The sequence below is a fragment of the Camelus bactrianus genome, chromosome 3, assembly GCF_048773025.1.
Source record: "Camelus bactrianus isolate YW-2024 breed Bactrian camel chromosome 3, ASM4877302v1, whole genome shotgun sequence".
NCBI classification, from domain to species: domain Eukaryota; kingdom Metazoa; phylum Chordata; class Mammalia; order Artiodactyla; family Camelidae; genus Camelus; species Camelus bactrianus.
The window spans coordinates 93618921-93631266 of NC_133541.1; the positions used below are offsets into that span (position 1 = coordinate 93618921).

The 12346-nt window shown below is 51.7% G+C and overlaps 1 protein-coding gene across 1 annotated transcript; it reads right to left on the reverse strand.

Moving 5' to 3' along the window:
• Positions 1-440: 440 nt before the first annotated feature.
• Positions 441-7512, reverse strand: IRF1 (interferon regulatory factor 1). Its single transcript, XM_010971589.3, has 10 exons — positions 7371-7512; positions 6220-6311; positions 4780-4879; positions 3791-3967; positions 3627-3676; positions 3388-3520; positions 3085-3207; positions 2715-2764; positions 1725-1860; positions 441-1424 (listed from the first exon to the last, which is right to left on the reverse strand). Exons 2-10 carry the CDS (start codon positions 6304-6306, stop codon positions 1312-1314), a joined length of 969 nt encoding a protein of 322 aa, XP_010969891.1. The 5' UTR covers positions 6307-6311; positions 7371-7512; the 3' UTR covers positions 441-1311.
• Between the last annotated feature and the right edge of the window lie 4834 nt (positions 7513-12346).

Here is a 12346-nt window from a genome sequence, read left to right on the forward strand (position 1 = left end):
ACAGCAGGCGTCAGGGACCTTTTTTGTGCTGGTGTCTGTTCTGATTGCGTGTGACCATGCTGTACCAATTGTTAACTTTTTGGAGTAGCAGCTGAGTACACTTGCATTTGAGTTTAGCAAGACATCAGAGTCTATGGCACATTCCCAAGAACTCAAAACCTAACACTCCCCAGGCCCCAGGAGCCCAAATTCAACTCACAGCCCTGGCTATAAAGCCAAGGGCAAGTGACTATATTCACATGAGCATGTCCCTGTGCCATGACTGCCCATTCTCCTGCCATCTTCTCCATGAATACAATCGAAAGGATTTTGCGATAGGTGCACATCACTGCTCACCTTGAGGTCAATCTCAGGCAGGGTGCCAACAATGAGTCCATCAGAATGTGTCTACAGAAAGTAAAATCATCTATAATTTATCTCTAAATAAAAGGCCACACCCCTTATAAACAATTAGCTTTTTATAAAAAGATAAATGTACATATTTACACACATGTACATGTGTGGTCACACATGACTTAGTGATCAGATGACGTTTCCAATTTTTAAAGTTACACCAAGGTGCTCACACTTGCCTCCCTGGGGCTGCTAAGGGGCTGCCGCGGCCTGCCTGAGGGGGCAGGTGGGTGCAGGGCAAGGCACTATAAATAAATGCAAAGGCCAAGAGCTTGGGGGAAACATTAGTGTACACCTCTGATCAGAAATGTGGCAAGGTCCACAAGAAAAAGTGCCATGTTTTTTCACAAGCCCCTCAATCCAAGCAGAGGGCAGAGCTCCTCTGAGGCAGAGGGGGCACCGTCCCGCAGGACCTCACTCCTCCTTCACATTTCACTGGCTTCGGAATAGTCCCCAGGGCTCAGCTAGGAAGGGAGGTGGTTCTTTGGAACAGGAATCACTTAGTGCAATTGTCTCTTAGTGCAGAGCCAGCCCTGGGGTTGGTGCTGTGCTTTTCTGAGGTCACTGATCTGTTCCCTCGGGCCAACCCAGTGATAGCAAGACCCTTTCCAGGAGCTGGGCTCAGAGGGAAGAGCTGGAGGCTGACTCCTGTCTTGAGACCTCTACCTGACACACCAGTCTCAGAACGCCATCTTCCCAGGAGGCAGGGCCAGCTTTACCCGACAAGAGGAGCCCAGACCCTGGCCTGCTAGGCCCCCAGAGGCCGCTGTTCCAAAGAGGAAAGCCCCATCCCTGTTTGGCAATGGAGTCACACTTTGCCATATCAAGGAGCCACAGAAGTCCTGCTTCTCTGAACCACAGCCACCATGATGCCAGGTCCTGCTTGCCTAGAGGAGTTAAAGGGGGCCAGAGGCCCACCTATGGTGCACAAGGAATGGCCTGGATGGAGGGCAGCCTGACTGGGGGCAGCAGGCTGTCCAGCCAGCTGGTGTCCATGTTCTTCAGATCTGAAGATATCAGCCCAATATACCCTAGAAGACATGAAGAAGGTTGTGTGAGGATTGAGGGTGGGAGGCAGATGCATTCTCCCCCAACCCTCCAGCTCTATCCCTGAAGACCACAGACACAGCAGCCTCTGCTTTCCACCCCACGGGAGCCACATCTTTAGGCAAACATGAGAGCCTGGGAGCAGCAATTTGCAAGCTGTACCCGGATAAGTTTAAGAAAGATGCTTTACCTCTGCTGCTCTCTGATTCTGCTCCACAGCCTTCCCTGCCCCCAACATTGTTCTCCCTTTTCTGGGAAACCATATGGATCCAGGGGCTTCTTACCGCCAGGGCTGTCAACTTCTGGCTCCTCCTTGCAGTTGAAGTCTCCATAGACAGAGGTGGGTTGGGCCCCAGGTTCATTGAGCAGGTACCCCTTCCCATCCACATTTGTCTGCTGCCATCCTGACTGCTCCAAGAGCTGGGGAAAGAGAAACAAGAAGCAATCAGCTCACTTCCAGTACAGACTCACCCTCTGGCCCTGCCCTCAATGAGCCAAAGCTTCCCAGCCAGGATAACATCCTTGGCCATTTTCACATTCTCAGATGGATGCAGACATGGAGTGCAGTTAGGATGGGAGCCTTGGAGGTGAGGGTCTGCCCTGGACCCACACTCCCACATCTACCCTCTGGCATAGAATTTCCAAGACTTCCTTCTTAACTGAATAAGGACATACCAACTGGGAGTGTGGCTTAAAGCAATGGTTAACATATTAAGTCAAGAAAAGATGCCTAGAAAAGCTAGAGATAGGAATTAAGCCCATATCTTCATTTTCTGTGCTGATGGACAGAGCCTGGGTACAACCACTACAAGTTTTTACATTCATTTTAAAAACTGAAGCAGAAAAAAACCTGGAGGATAACTTGCTTTAAAAAAAAAAAAAAAAAGCCATCATATTACAGATCCCAAAGGCTGATTATTGAAACCTGATGTGCCTTTCCCAAACTAACAGGGCTGGGACATGTTGGGGTGGAGGACACAGGCCAGGGACCTGGTGGCTGACTCAGAGCTGTCTGAGGCCCTGACGCCTGCTCTAGGGAGGCATGTCAGGAACCAGGCCTCCCTCCTGTCCTCACTTCCACAGTGACTGTCCCACCAGCCAAGGAGGTCAGTGGTCCCTAGCCACATGGATGTGGCACTAGTAGGACTATGCAAGCAGACAGGTCACAGCAGCACCTGCCTACCCTCCAACTGGGAAGTTCTCACTGGTTCTCTCCCCTCACTGAGCAGCAGCCACCTCAGAAAAGCACCCATGGAGGAAGGAAGGGGCTTTACCTTCATGATGTCCTCAGTTAATTTCCCTTCCTCGTCCTCATCTGTTGCGGCTGTGGATAAGGAACAGAAGTTGGCTGGTGGTCAGCCAGGCTCACCCTGCAGTGCCAACCTCACCACGTCCTCCTGCCCATTTACTTGTGCATACACACACTCTGGTCTCCCGCAGACATCTGCCTGCCGTGGAGATTCCAGAACAGGACATGTTCCTGATGACTCGCCTCTTGAACCCTGAAGCCACACCTCTTCCCTCTTCTCTCCAGCCCACCATAGTCAGCTCAGTGCCAGGTGGAGTTCTGAGCATCTTTTCTCCTTCAGGAAACCCCTCCCAGGATCCAAACAGGCCAGCAGGCCAGGCCCCAGCAGCACTAACCTTCAGAGGTGGAGGGCATGGGTGACACCTGGAAGTTGTACAGGTCACTGGTGCTGTCGGGCACAATTTCTACTGGGATGCGCCAGTCAGGGAGAGTGCTACTAACGGCACACGGTGACAGTGCTTCAGGACAACAGAAAAGTAGGTCAGAGCTGTGTGCTTTCTTAGTTTGCCATCACACCCAGCATCCCCCCAACCCGAAGCCTTCTCTAACAGGCCACCATCCACAAGCACAGTGCCTCCTAGACTCAAGAGGAAAAGCCATCCCACCAACGTCCCTCTGCCAGACTCAGCCCACCTCACCTGGAGTAAGGGCCCGTTCAATGTCCAAGTCCTGCCCCATGTAGCCCTGAGCTGTGTAGCTGCTGTGGTCATCAGGCAGGGTGGAGCTGCTGAGTCCATCAGAGAAAGTATCCGGGCTGGATTCCCCACATGACTATAGAAGGAGAAAGCAGTTTAGGCCCAGGCTTGCCGTGGCACTCCTTCCACTGCCCATCCTGATTTCCGGTGACCAAAGGCTAGCTATTGAGGACCACACTCACCTTCTTCTTGGCCTTGCTCTTAGCATCTCGGCTGGACTTGGACTTTCTCTCTGTGAGGCAGAAAGGCTGTCAGCTTTGGTACAGACAGGCATGCCAGCCCCAGCTGTCTTTCCTCCTTCCCTCCCTCCCTGAGGGCTTCCTCAGGACCTTGAGCCCTTCGATACCTTTCCTCTGGTTCTTGGTGAGGGGTGGGAGCATCCGGTACACCCGCACAGCTGAGCTGCCCTTGTTCCTGCTCTGGTCCTTCACCTCCTCAATATCTGGCAGGGAGTTCATGGCACAGCGGAAGTTGGCCTTCCATGTCTTGGGATCTGGCTCCTTTTCCCCTGCTTTGTATCGGCCTAGTGGGCAGCAAAGTGAAGAGTATCATCAGGGCTAAAGGTGGGGATCCTCAGCTGCTCTCCAGCTTGGGAGGAGAAAGACAAGAGGCTCTCAGACTGCCAGAGATAGATCCAAAATGGTCAAACCAGCTGGTATGCCTGGGTGACACTTGTACAGGCCTTGGGTCCTAGGGCTTCTTAAATGCCCAGAGTTGGCTCAAACACATCCAGCAAGCTTCAGTGAAGGACCCAGTCAGAAGCACTGGAGAGCCCATATGCCCAAAAGTGCTGCCTTTGTCCCAGATTATGCCCAGTCTCCCTGCTTTGGCTGTCAGCAGCCAGAGGATAGGGACTGGGGCTGATCTGATATTTCCAAACATGAGAGTGGCCAAAGAATACTTACTGATAGGTGGGCTGGCTGGTCTGAGATGGACCAAGAATGCCATCCCTCAAGGATAAAAGGAGGCTGCCAACCAGATGGGCCTTGGGCCAAGAACCATTGGTCAACATCAAGAAAAAGGAAGCCCTGAGTCTCTTTCAGTGTCCTTGCTCACAGCTGTTTTTGCCAGGGAGAACTTTAATCCAGCCACAAACTCCATGAAGCCACACTTTCTAAGATTTTGGCCTCACAAATTAATTTGTGAACTTGTTGAAATGATGGACCTTCCCCACCCCTCCCACCCCAAACTTAGGTCTGCCTCCTGCCCATCCCTGAATCCTGTACAACATCTCAAGGAGCTCTGAGACTTCAATGAAGAGCTTGTGTGTGTATTAGAAGCACCTCCCCTTGTCTCCTTCCTGGCCCCTTTTAAGCTGGAATTCAGGACACACACCTGTGTGAATGGCCCAGCTCCGAAAGAGACAGGCGTCCTTGTTGATGTCCCAGCCATGCTTGGCAGCATGCTTCCACGGGATCTGGAAGATCATCTCCTCCTGCACAGCACACATGCACACATGCACACATACACACAAGGCTCTGTCAGCTCAGAGACCATAGGTTTTTGGCCTGAGTCTGCCCAGCCCCCCAGGTCTGGGAAAAGGCTGACTTCCCCTTTTCACCCTGACATCTGGCTTGGGTTGACCCATCCTGAGAATGGTTTAAACAGGCTACTCCATCACTCTAGATCTCTCAGAAGGGGCTCTGGGTTCTGATGAGCTGTGTCACCAACAGCTCAGCAACGACTTCCTTCTGCTAGTTACAGATGTGCTGGGACCCATACAGAGTACCCTGGGATGCTTCTCTCTGGCTTGTCAGCACCAACATAGAAGTGAGAACTCTGTCTATTAGATGGGACTGTTCAGGGCAATTGTGACAACTGGCTTCTACAAAGAGCATCGTGGCCATACACCTGAGGGAGCGCAGGGCCAGACTTGGATGATGACTACTTGTGACCCTGGCATTGTCACTGTACCTCTTTGTCCCTCACTGTTTTCTCTTTGGTGAAATGAAAAAACATGGTAACAGATATAAAAGCTAAGGTCTCATTGTTATCATTACTAGTGGTTAAAAGTATGATTTTTGAGTCAGACTGCTCTGGTTCAAATCTTGGCCTTAACACTTTTTGTGTGATCTCCTTATCTACCTATCAGTATCTCTGTTTCCTTACCTGGAAATGGCGATATTAATAGGATCTACCTCACAGGGCTATTTTGAGGATTAAATGACACAATCAATGTAAATAACATATTTAGCATGCTGCCCTGCTTGTAGTAAGTACACAGTAAACATTAGCTATTATTGTGAATACTATTCTTACTAAGTGTACTAATATCACTATATATTAATCCTGTTATTACTAAGTCTGCAGGGTCTGTGTTGCCCTTTGTGCATTGGCAAGAGGTCTCTGGGGCCTGGAAAACCCGTACAAGGTCAATTTTGGGGTCCCCTGCTGAGCCAGCCATCTTCCTGCCAGCAGTGCCCACTCCTCTGTCTCCTATCTGACTAGAGCCCTATAAGCTGCGTGTGCTTGTTGGGGTCTCCTTCATGAGAGGCCAAAACTCCAGCTCTGCAGAATGCTGGGAGAACCTTGCTGTTGGAAAACTGTCAGTGCCCTCAGGTGGGTGCCTTGTCCCTATCTTGAGAAGGGAGGCAGGCAGAAGTTGGCCAGTGGGGCCCTGGGCTGGGTCTTGCACATTCCCTACATGCAGGACCCACTGGGAAACACATCTGTGTGCTCCCTATCACTTCCCTTTTTGAGCTGCATCTGAAGCTTTGGTCCCCCAAAGGACATAGGTTAAAAGAGTGGCAGAAAAACCCAAAGAGTTACACTCACTTTATTAATCCAGATCAGCCCTGGGATTTGGTTGGAATTAATCTGCATCTCTAGCCAGGGTCTCATGCGCATCCGAGTGATGGGCATGTTTGCTGTAAAGAGAAGACAGAAAGCTCCTGTTTGGAGTCTGCTGAGCAGCCCCTGGGCACTACCCTGCCCCACCCCAGGTCATTCAGTTACCCTCCCCTGCCCTTGGCTAGGTACCAAGTACTACAACCATGGGGAAGGGGGCTTTCTCTGGAATAAAACTGCCCCCCAAATCTCTTCAGTATCTTGAGCAAAACACTCTTCCCTCACCACCTCCTAGGCAATCTTGGGAGGAGGCAGGCATGCAAATGACAGTTTCAGGGTTTATGTGCAGGAAAAGAGACAAAAACCACAGATACCTTAATACCAGAACTTTTCTCCCCAAATTCAAATCCTTTGGGAAGGGAGGGGCTTCTTTTGCTTGGTGCCAAGAAATTTCCCTACTTGAGTTGTTGCTTCTACCTGTGCACCTTCCTTAATGGACAGTCACCCTGTATCTTGGACAGCGCACACTACCTCCTGACCAGTCGATCTATTCTATTCTAAGCCTCCCCCGACAGCCTCTGTACAGAGGCCAGGACGCTAACCCTTCCCGCCTGGCTCCCCTCCTCGGGCGAAGTGGCCCAAGGAACAACACCTGTGGCCGCCTCTTTCCGCGTCCCCGGGAGATACTCCAGTCACCCAGGACAGCAAGCCCCAGCCCCCTGCCACCTGCATAGACAGCCTGAAAACTGGGGCCTGGGCGCAAGCTGGGTCCGCGGAAAGTCGGCGCCAGGAGCACGGGGTGCCCACGCGCGGACGTACACTCGACTTCCCCGCAGGGCTTGTGATGCGTGCAACCAACATACAGGGCCACCCAGAGGCCGCCGGCGGCTTCGCACACACATTACTGCGACAGTGGCCCGGCGCCGGCAACCTCGGCTGGGTGGGCGGTCCACGCCACGGCCCGCCCTCGCAGCACCGCTGCTCGCCGCTCTTCCAGCGCCCTCCCGAGACAGCCCAGGGGCCCAGGCAACACTGCGCCCGCCACTCTCTTAAGCTGAGGTTTTCGGCCCCCATTTCCTGGTGTCCCGCGCGCCTTTGTTCGACGCCACCAGTGCCCCCCGCGGCGAAGGCGGGCTCACCTCGGCAGCAAGCACTATTCGGCGGCGGCGCCCGAGGGTCCTGGAGCGGCGAGGGCTGCTATGCGAGGGTAGGGAGCGCGACTCCGGGTGGGAGCGAGGAGAAGGCAGAGGATGCCCGGGTCGCGGAGCTGCTGGGCACGGCTGGCTTTGGCCTGGCACAGCTCCTGCTGGCCTCTGCTCGGCCTGGCTCGGGCGCACGTCCTGCCTCGACGAAGGAGTGGCGCGCTCTGCCTGGGCAGCGGCGCGGCGCGACGAGAAATCTAAACACTTAGCGGGATTCCCCCAGCCCAGGCCCGGCCCCGCCTCCTAAAGAGCCGCGGGGGCGCCCATTGGTCGGCGCCGCCTCATCATTTCGGGGAAATCAGGCTGTTGTAGAGCTAGCCGCTAAGGGGAAGTACAGGGCGGCTGCCCCTCCCCACCCCCTCCGGCCTGGCGCCGCCGCCCCGGGGCGACCGCGGGCCCGCCCCACCGGCTCCCACTCCACCCCCACACCAGCTCGCCCTGAGAAAGGCTGTCGTGGAAAGCCGAACGCACCCGGCCGCATTGCTCCCCTCACTCTGCACTCCCCCAGCCTGCTAGTTCCTGTGGCCGTCTCCTCGCCCTCCTTCCCAGGGGATGGGGTATCTGTACCCCCAGCGCGAGTGAGGGGGTCACCCGGCCATCCTCTTCAGAGTGGACGCCAGGATTGAATCCCCGAAAACCAACCTGGTTCCTCACACCCGTTGATGAGGTGGCAAGAAGGCAGGGTTTCGGTCCTCAAACAGTCCCTTTTTTGAGGGCCCACCCACCTCCAGGTCACTTACCTGCCCTGAGGAAGTAAAGGAATGCCTACCCTGCTTGGGGCTGCCAAGACAGGAAATCCCAGTTTGGCTGCTGCTGCCAAGGGACTCGGGACCTCAGTTTCCTCAACTGAAAAATAACAATAACCTTAACTTGCTGTTTTATAGTGACAGATGATACCCGTAAAGCACAATGCCCGACTTGGGCAGAGGATGATGCTATATTTTCAAGGTCCTTGCCCACAGTCTAATAGTGACCGGGGGAGAGACCTCTTCCACTTCTCCATCTACACCCTTGGGACTGCCCCACGGCTGGTCTTAGGGAAAAGGTTTCAGAGAAGCCAGGATTGCTAAATTAGGGTAGGGGTGGGGTAGCCTTGGTTCCTTCTAGTACTCCTGCCTTAGGCCACCTCCACAGCCTCACCTGGGTCTTGCATAGAAGCCCCTCAGTGGCAGCATTGGTGTAGTATCTCAGTCCTCAGGGCTTGGCCCAGAGAGGTCTGGACAACGTGTGGCAATTGGTTAGGGCTGACCAAAGCCATGGGTCTAGCCACAGGGTTGGGGAGTCCAGGTCCTAGGTCCCTTGGGAATGGCAGCTGTTTAACTCTTGTGCTTACAACTAGACCTTGCCCTACTTGTACTCTTGGAGGCTGGGCAGAATGTTCTTTCTTCTATCCAGGACTCTGGCCCAGAAGGTTTCTTCCTTTACCTCCCCAAAGCTGCTGACTCAGAAGTAAATCGCTCTTCCAAGTGGGGCTCGTTGTGTCACTCCTGTCACGGCAGCTCTCCCTCCATAGCGGCACCCAGTTGCAATGTAGCAAGCTATAAATAGACACATTGATACAGCATTCCACCTGTCAGTCACACTACTGCCTCCCTCCCACAGAGGAAATGGATGGGTTGATCCAATTCTGGTATACCAGAATCTGATGCTATGACTAAGGCGAAGCTTGGTTCCCAGGAAACGAACAGGAATGGGTCAGAGCTGTCTCCCAGATACTGATGGATGCAGGAGCTGGGAGAGGCAGAGAGGCAGGAGAAACTGTGAGGAATGAGCCTAGCTGGGTGTTAAGCAAAGTGGAAGGTGCTGAGGCCCTGGAAGGGAGAGAAGGGTTAGGGTGCTTTTTAAGTGACAGATGCTTAATGTGGGACAGGGAGTGGGAACACACTACAGACCAAGACCTTCTGAGCAAGAAGAACAGAAAACAAGTGGCTCCTGAGTTGCGAAGTCTGTTTTCTGTGCAGCAAGTGGATACTTGCCCTATCCCTAAGAACCCGACTTAGCCACTGGAAAATTAAGAATGAGATAAGGGAGATGAACTGTGCATCTCATGTGGTCTGAGAAATTGACCCTGTGAAGGCAACAGAAGACTGTAAAAAGTACTCTAAAACAAGAACTTTATTTAAATTTCCAGATAATCATCTTTGTGTATCTATATAGAGGGGGGTAAGAATCTTTGTGTGTCATGAAGTGTACTTCTGCAGTATCATTTGTAATGGGTCCCTATTATTCTATCACAAGGATAAATAAAAATTTACCTAATTAATCCCCTATTGTAGGACATTTAGGTTATTTCCATTTTTTCAGCACTGCATAGCTAAAATCTTTGCACACATCAATAATTTTTTTGCTAAGAAGAAATTCCCCAGTGCTAGGATTTACCAATGAAATTGTCATTACAGCTTTGAAGTGTTCTTTGCCTTTTTTTTCCTTCTTTTTTTTTTAACTTTTAATTTTAGGGATTCTTATGTAATCTTGAGGCCTATAAGAATCTGCTTATCCTGATTAGAGGTGCTATGCTCCAAATCAGTGAAAGAAAGCTAACCCTGTTTAAGTGTCTCAAATTTTTATTGTGACTGCTCTTGATGAATCCTGTGCTAAGATGTATCACACATTCCCTGTGAAGCTGGACAAAACACATATTGTCTTCCCTCGGTTTCTCTTAATAATTTAGGGCTTGCCTTTTCTTCTCTCTGACTGAAAATACTCACCTTCTATAACTCTAGCCATCTCCTCTGGGCAGGTGACCTCCAAATCCAGGCTCTGGCTGCCTTCTGGATGCTCCCTTACAACTCTGTCCACTCAGGCAAGCAGAACTCTTAGCCTACCCTTTCCACACCGCCCCCCAGCAGCTTTCTCTCTTCCTAATTCCAGCTCCCTTTCTGGTAAAATCTTTCCCATCCTCCTTTTTTTGCCTCACCTGTTCCTCTGGGTCTTCCTTCCCTGTATCAAGTCCTGCATTTACATCCCCAAATCAGACTATTGTTGCCACAGCCTCCCCTTAGGACTTCCTCCCTGTCAGGCCTGCCCCTCCAGGCACCTCTGTACTAGGATTATTTCCCCTAACTCTGATGATCTCCCTAACATTCAGGTTCACACAGGAGCTTTCTGAGTTCCCCCAGACTCCTTAATCCCACTTTCAACTCGCTGCTAACTCTACTCCCAAATGTCCCATTCCAGCCTTTTTTCCCACAGCTCACCTATCCTTGGCAGTAACTAGAGGGCAGTGGAAAGAGAACATAGAATTTGAGGCTGAAAGCCTGGGTTCTTGTGTTTTTGCCACTTGCTGTGTGACCTTAGGCAAGTTACTGTCCCTCTCCTGGCCTCAGTTTTCTCACCTGTAAAATTGATGTACATTCTGCCCATCTGTCCTGTTATGATGATGAAATCAGATAGACTATCAAGCGCCTTTTTAAACTGTAAAACATTAGTCACAGGACGTGTATTTTCAGTAATGCATGAATTTTTCACTGTATTTACATCCTCTGAACACACTTTGTATTTTTCCCCTGTCTTTGCTCCTTCAATTTGCTCCTCATCCCCGACTTCCTGAGATACTTAGCAACACTCACCTCCCCCCAACTCTCTCAATCTCAGTTGTCCCCCTCCCACCATCCTCTCCCCAACCCTCCACACATGCACTGCAATTTCAGTCTCTGTTTTAAGGCCCAGAGCAAATGCCTGGTCTTCTATGAAGCACCTCCAAAGCAGCCAACCAGAAATCCTTCCCCTCCTCAGAACCCTTTGGTCCTTAACTTTCATGTGGCCTTTTCTTTACTTATCACCTTCTGGATAGTGACCTTCTAGGGAACAAAGTCTATATTTTTCTGCAAGAGATCTGACCGGGTCCCTCACACCTGCAGCAGGAGTTAGCTGGAGATTAGCTCCAGAGCAGGATCTCACTCACAGGATACCTCCCATCTATACCGTCACTCAGTGAGGGTAAATTTATTGTGCAGTTTCTCTGTTTAAGGCCCTGGGGTTTTCTGGGCTGGCATAAGGGGCTAACTGGCTGGCAGGGCCTCCTCTGAGATGATTTCTGCAATCAGGCTGCTGTGGGCAAGATCACCCCTATGGGAACCTCCTTCTTGTTGGACCAAATTTTGTTCCCAGCCCCCCCCTCAAGCTCTCAGAACACAGTGTTCACCCTCTGGTTCCAGTTAGTCCTGAAGTAAAGGGACCCAGCAAGGCTTTAACCAGTTGAAGGCTTTAACTCTCAAAAAGATAGTAGGGCAGCCCTGGGCCATTGTGGGGCCTGACACCTAGAGAAGAAGCTACAGTCCCCAAAGCAGATGAACTCCTAGCAGGCATTCCAGCCTTCCAAGTCCAGAGGGAGGGGTCTCTTAGATGCTCAAAGTCCCTTCCAGCCATCATCGATTTTCACAGCAACCTGGGAGGCAGGCAATCCTAAACTGTGAGGTGCAGGCACAAGACAGGAATAAAATCATCTGAAAGCAACCAAAATCTTGAAGATATAATCCAGGCATCATCACTGCCTGAAAGGAGCCTGTTTGAAGATAAAGGCCGTTTCTGAATTCATTCAGCAAATATGAATGGCACTCCAGCTCTGGGTCAACTCCAGGTTTGGCCCTGGGGATGTGCTGGGGCATGAGACTAGCCCCTCCCCTCTCATAGCTCTGGCAAAACGGTGTATGACACAGCAGAATAAACGCTGTACTGTTAAAAAAAAAAAAAAAGTCCGACACGCAGAATGGGAGGCTGCAGCTGGCTGGGAAAGCACTAGGGGTCCTGCGATGTAAGAGTGGGCTGAGGATTGCTCCAGCGCTCAGGGCTGTTCCGGAACCCCGGAGGGGGAGCGGGGTGTCAGTGTGGGCTGCCGCTGATGCCCTGTGCAGTTTCATTTCTTATAAACACTGCGTTGGAAGGAAAGAGGCCTCAGCTCCCCATCCGCCCCT

Coding starts and splice junctions, on each gene's coding strand:
- IRF1 (XM_010971589.3), bottom strand. CDS start 6,306: ATGCCCATCACTCGGATGCGCATGAGACCCTGGCTAGAGATGCAGATT. Junction 3,208..3,387: donor TGAACGGGCCCTTACTCCAG/GTGAGGTGGGCT, acceptor GTTGTCCTGAAG/CACTGTCACCGTGTGCCGTT. Junction 1,861..2,714: donor TAACTGAGGACATCATGAAG/GTAAAGCCCCTT, acceptor CTCTTTCCCCAG/CTCTTGGAGCAGTCAGGATG.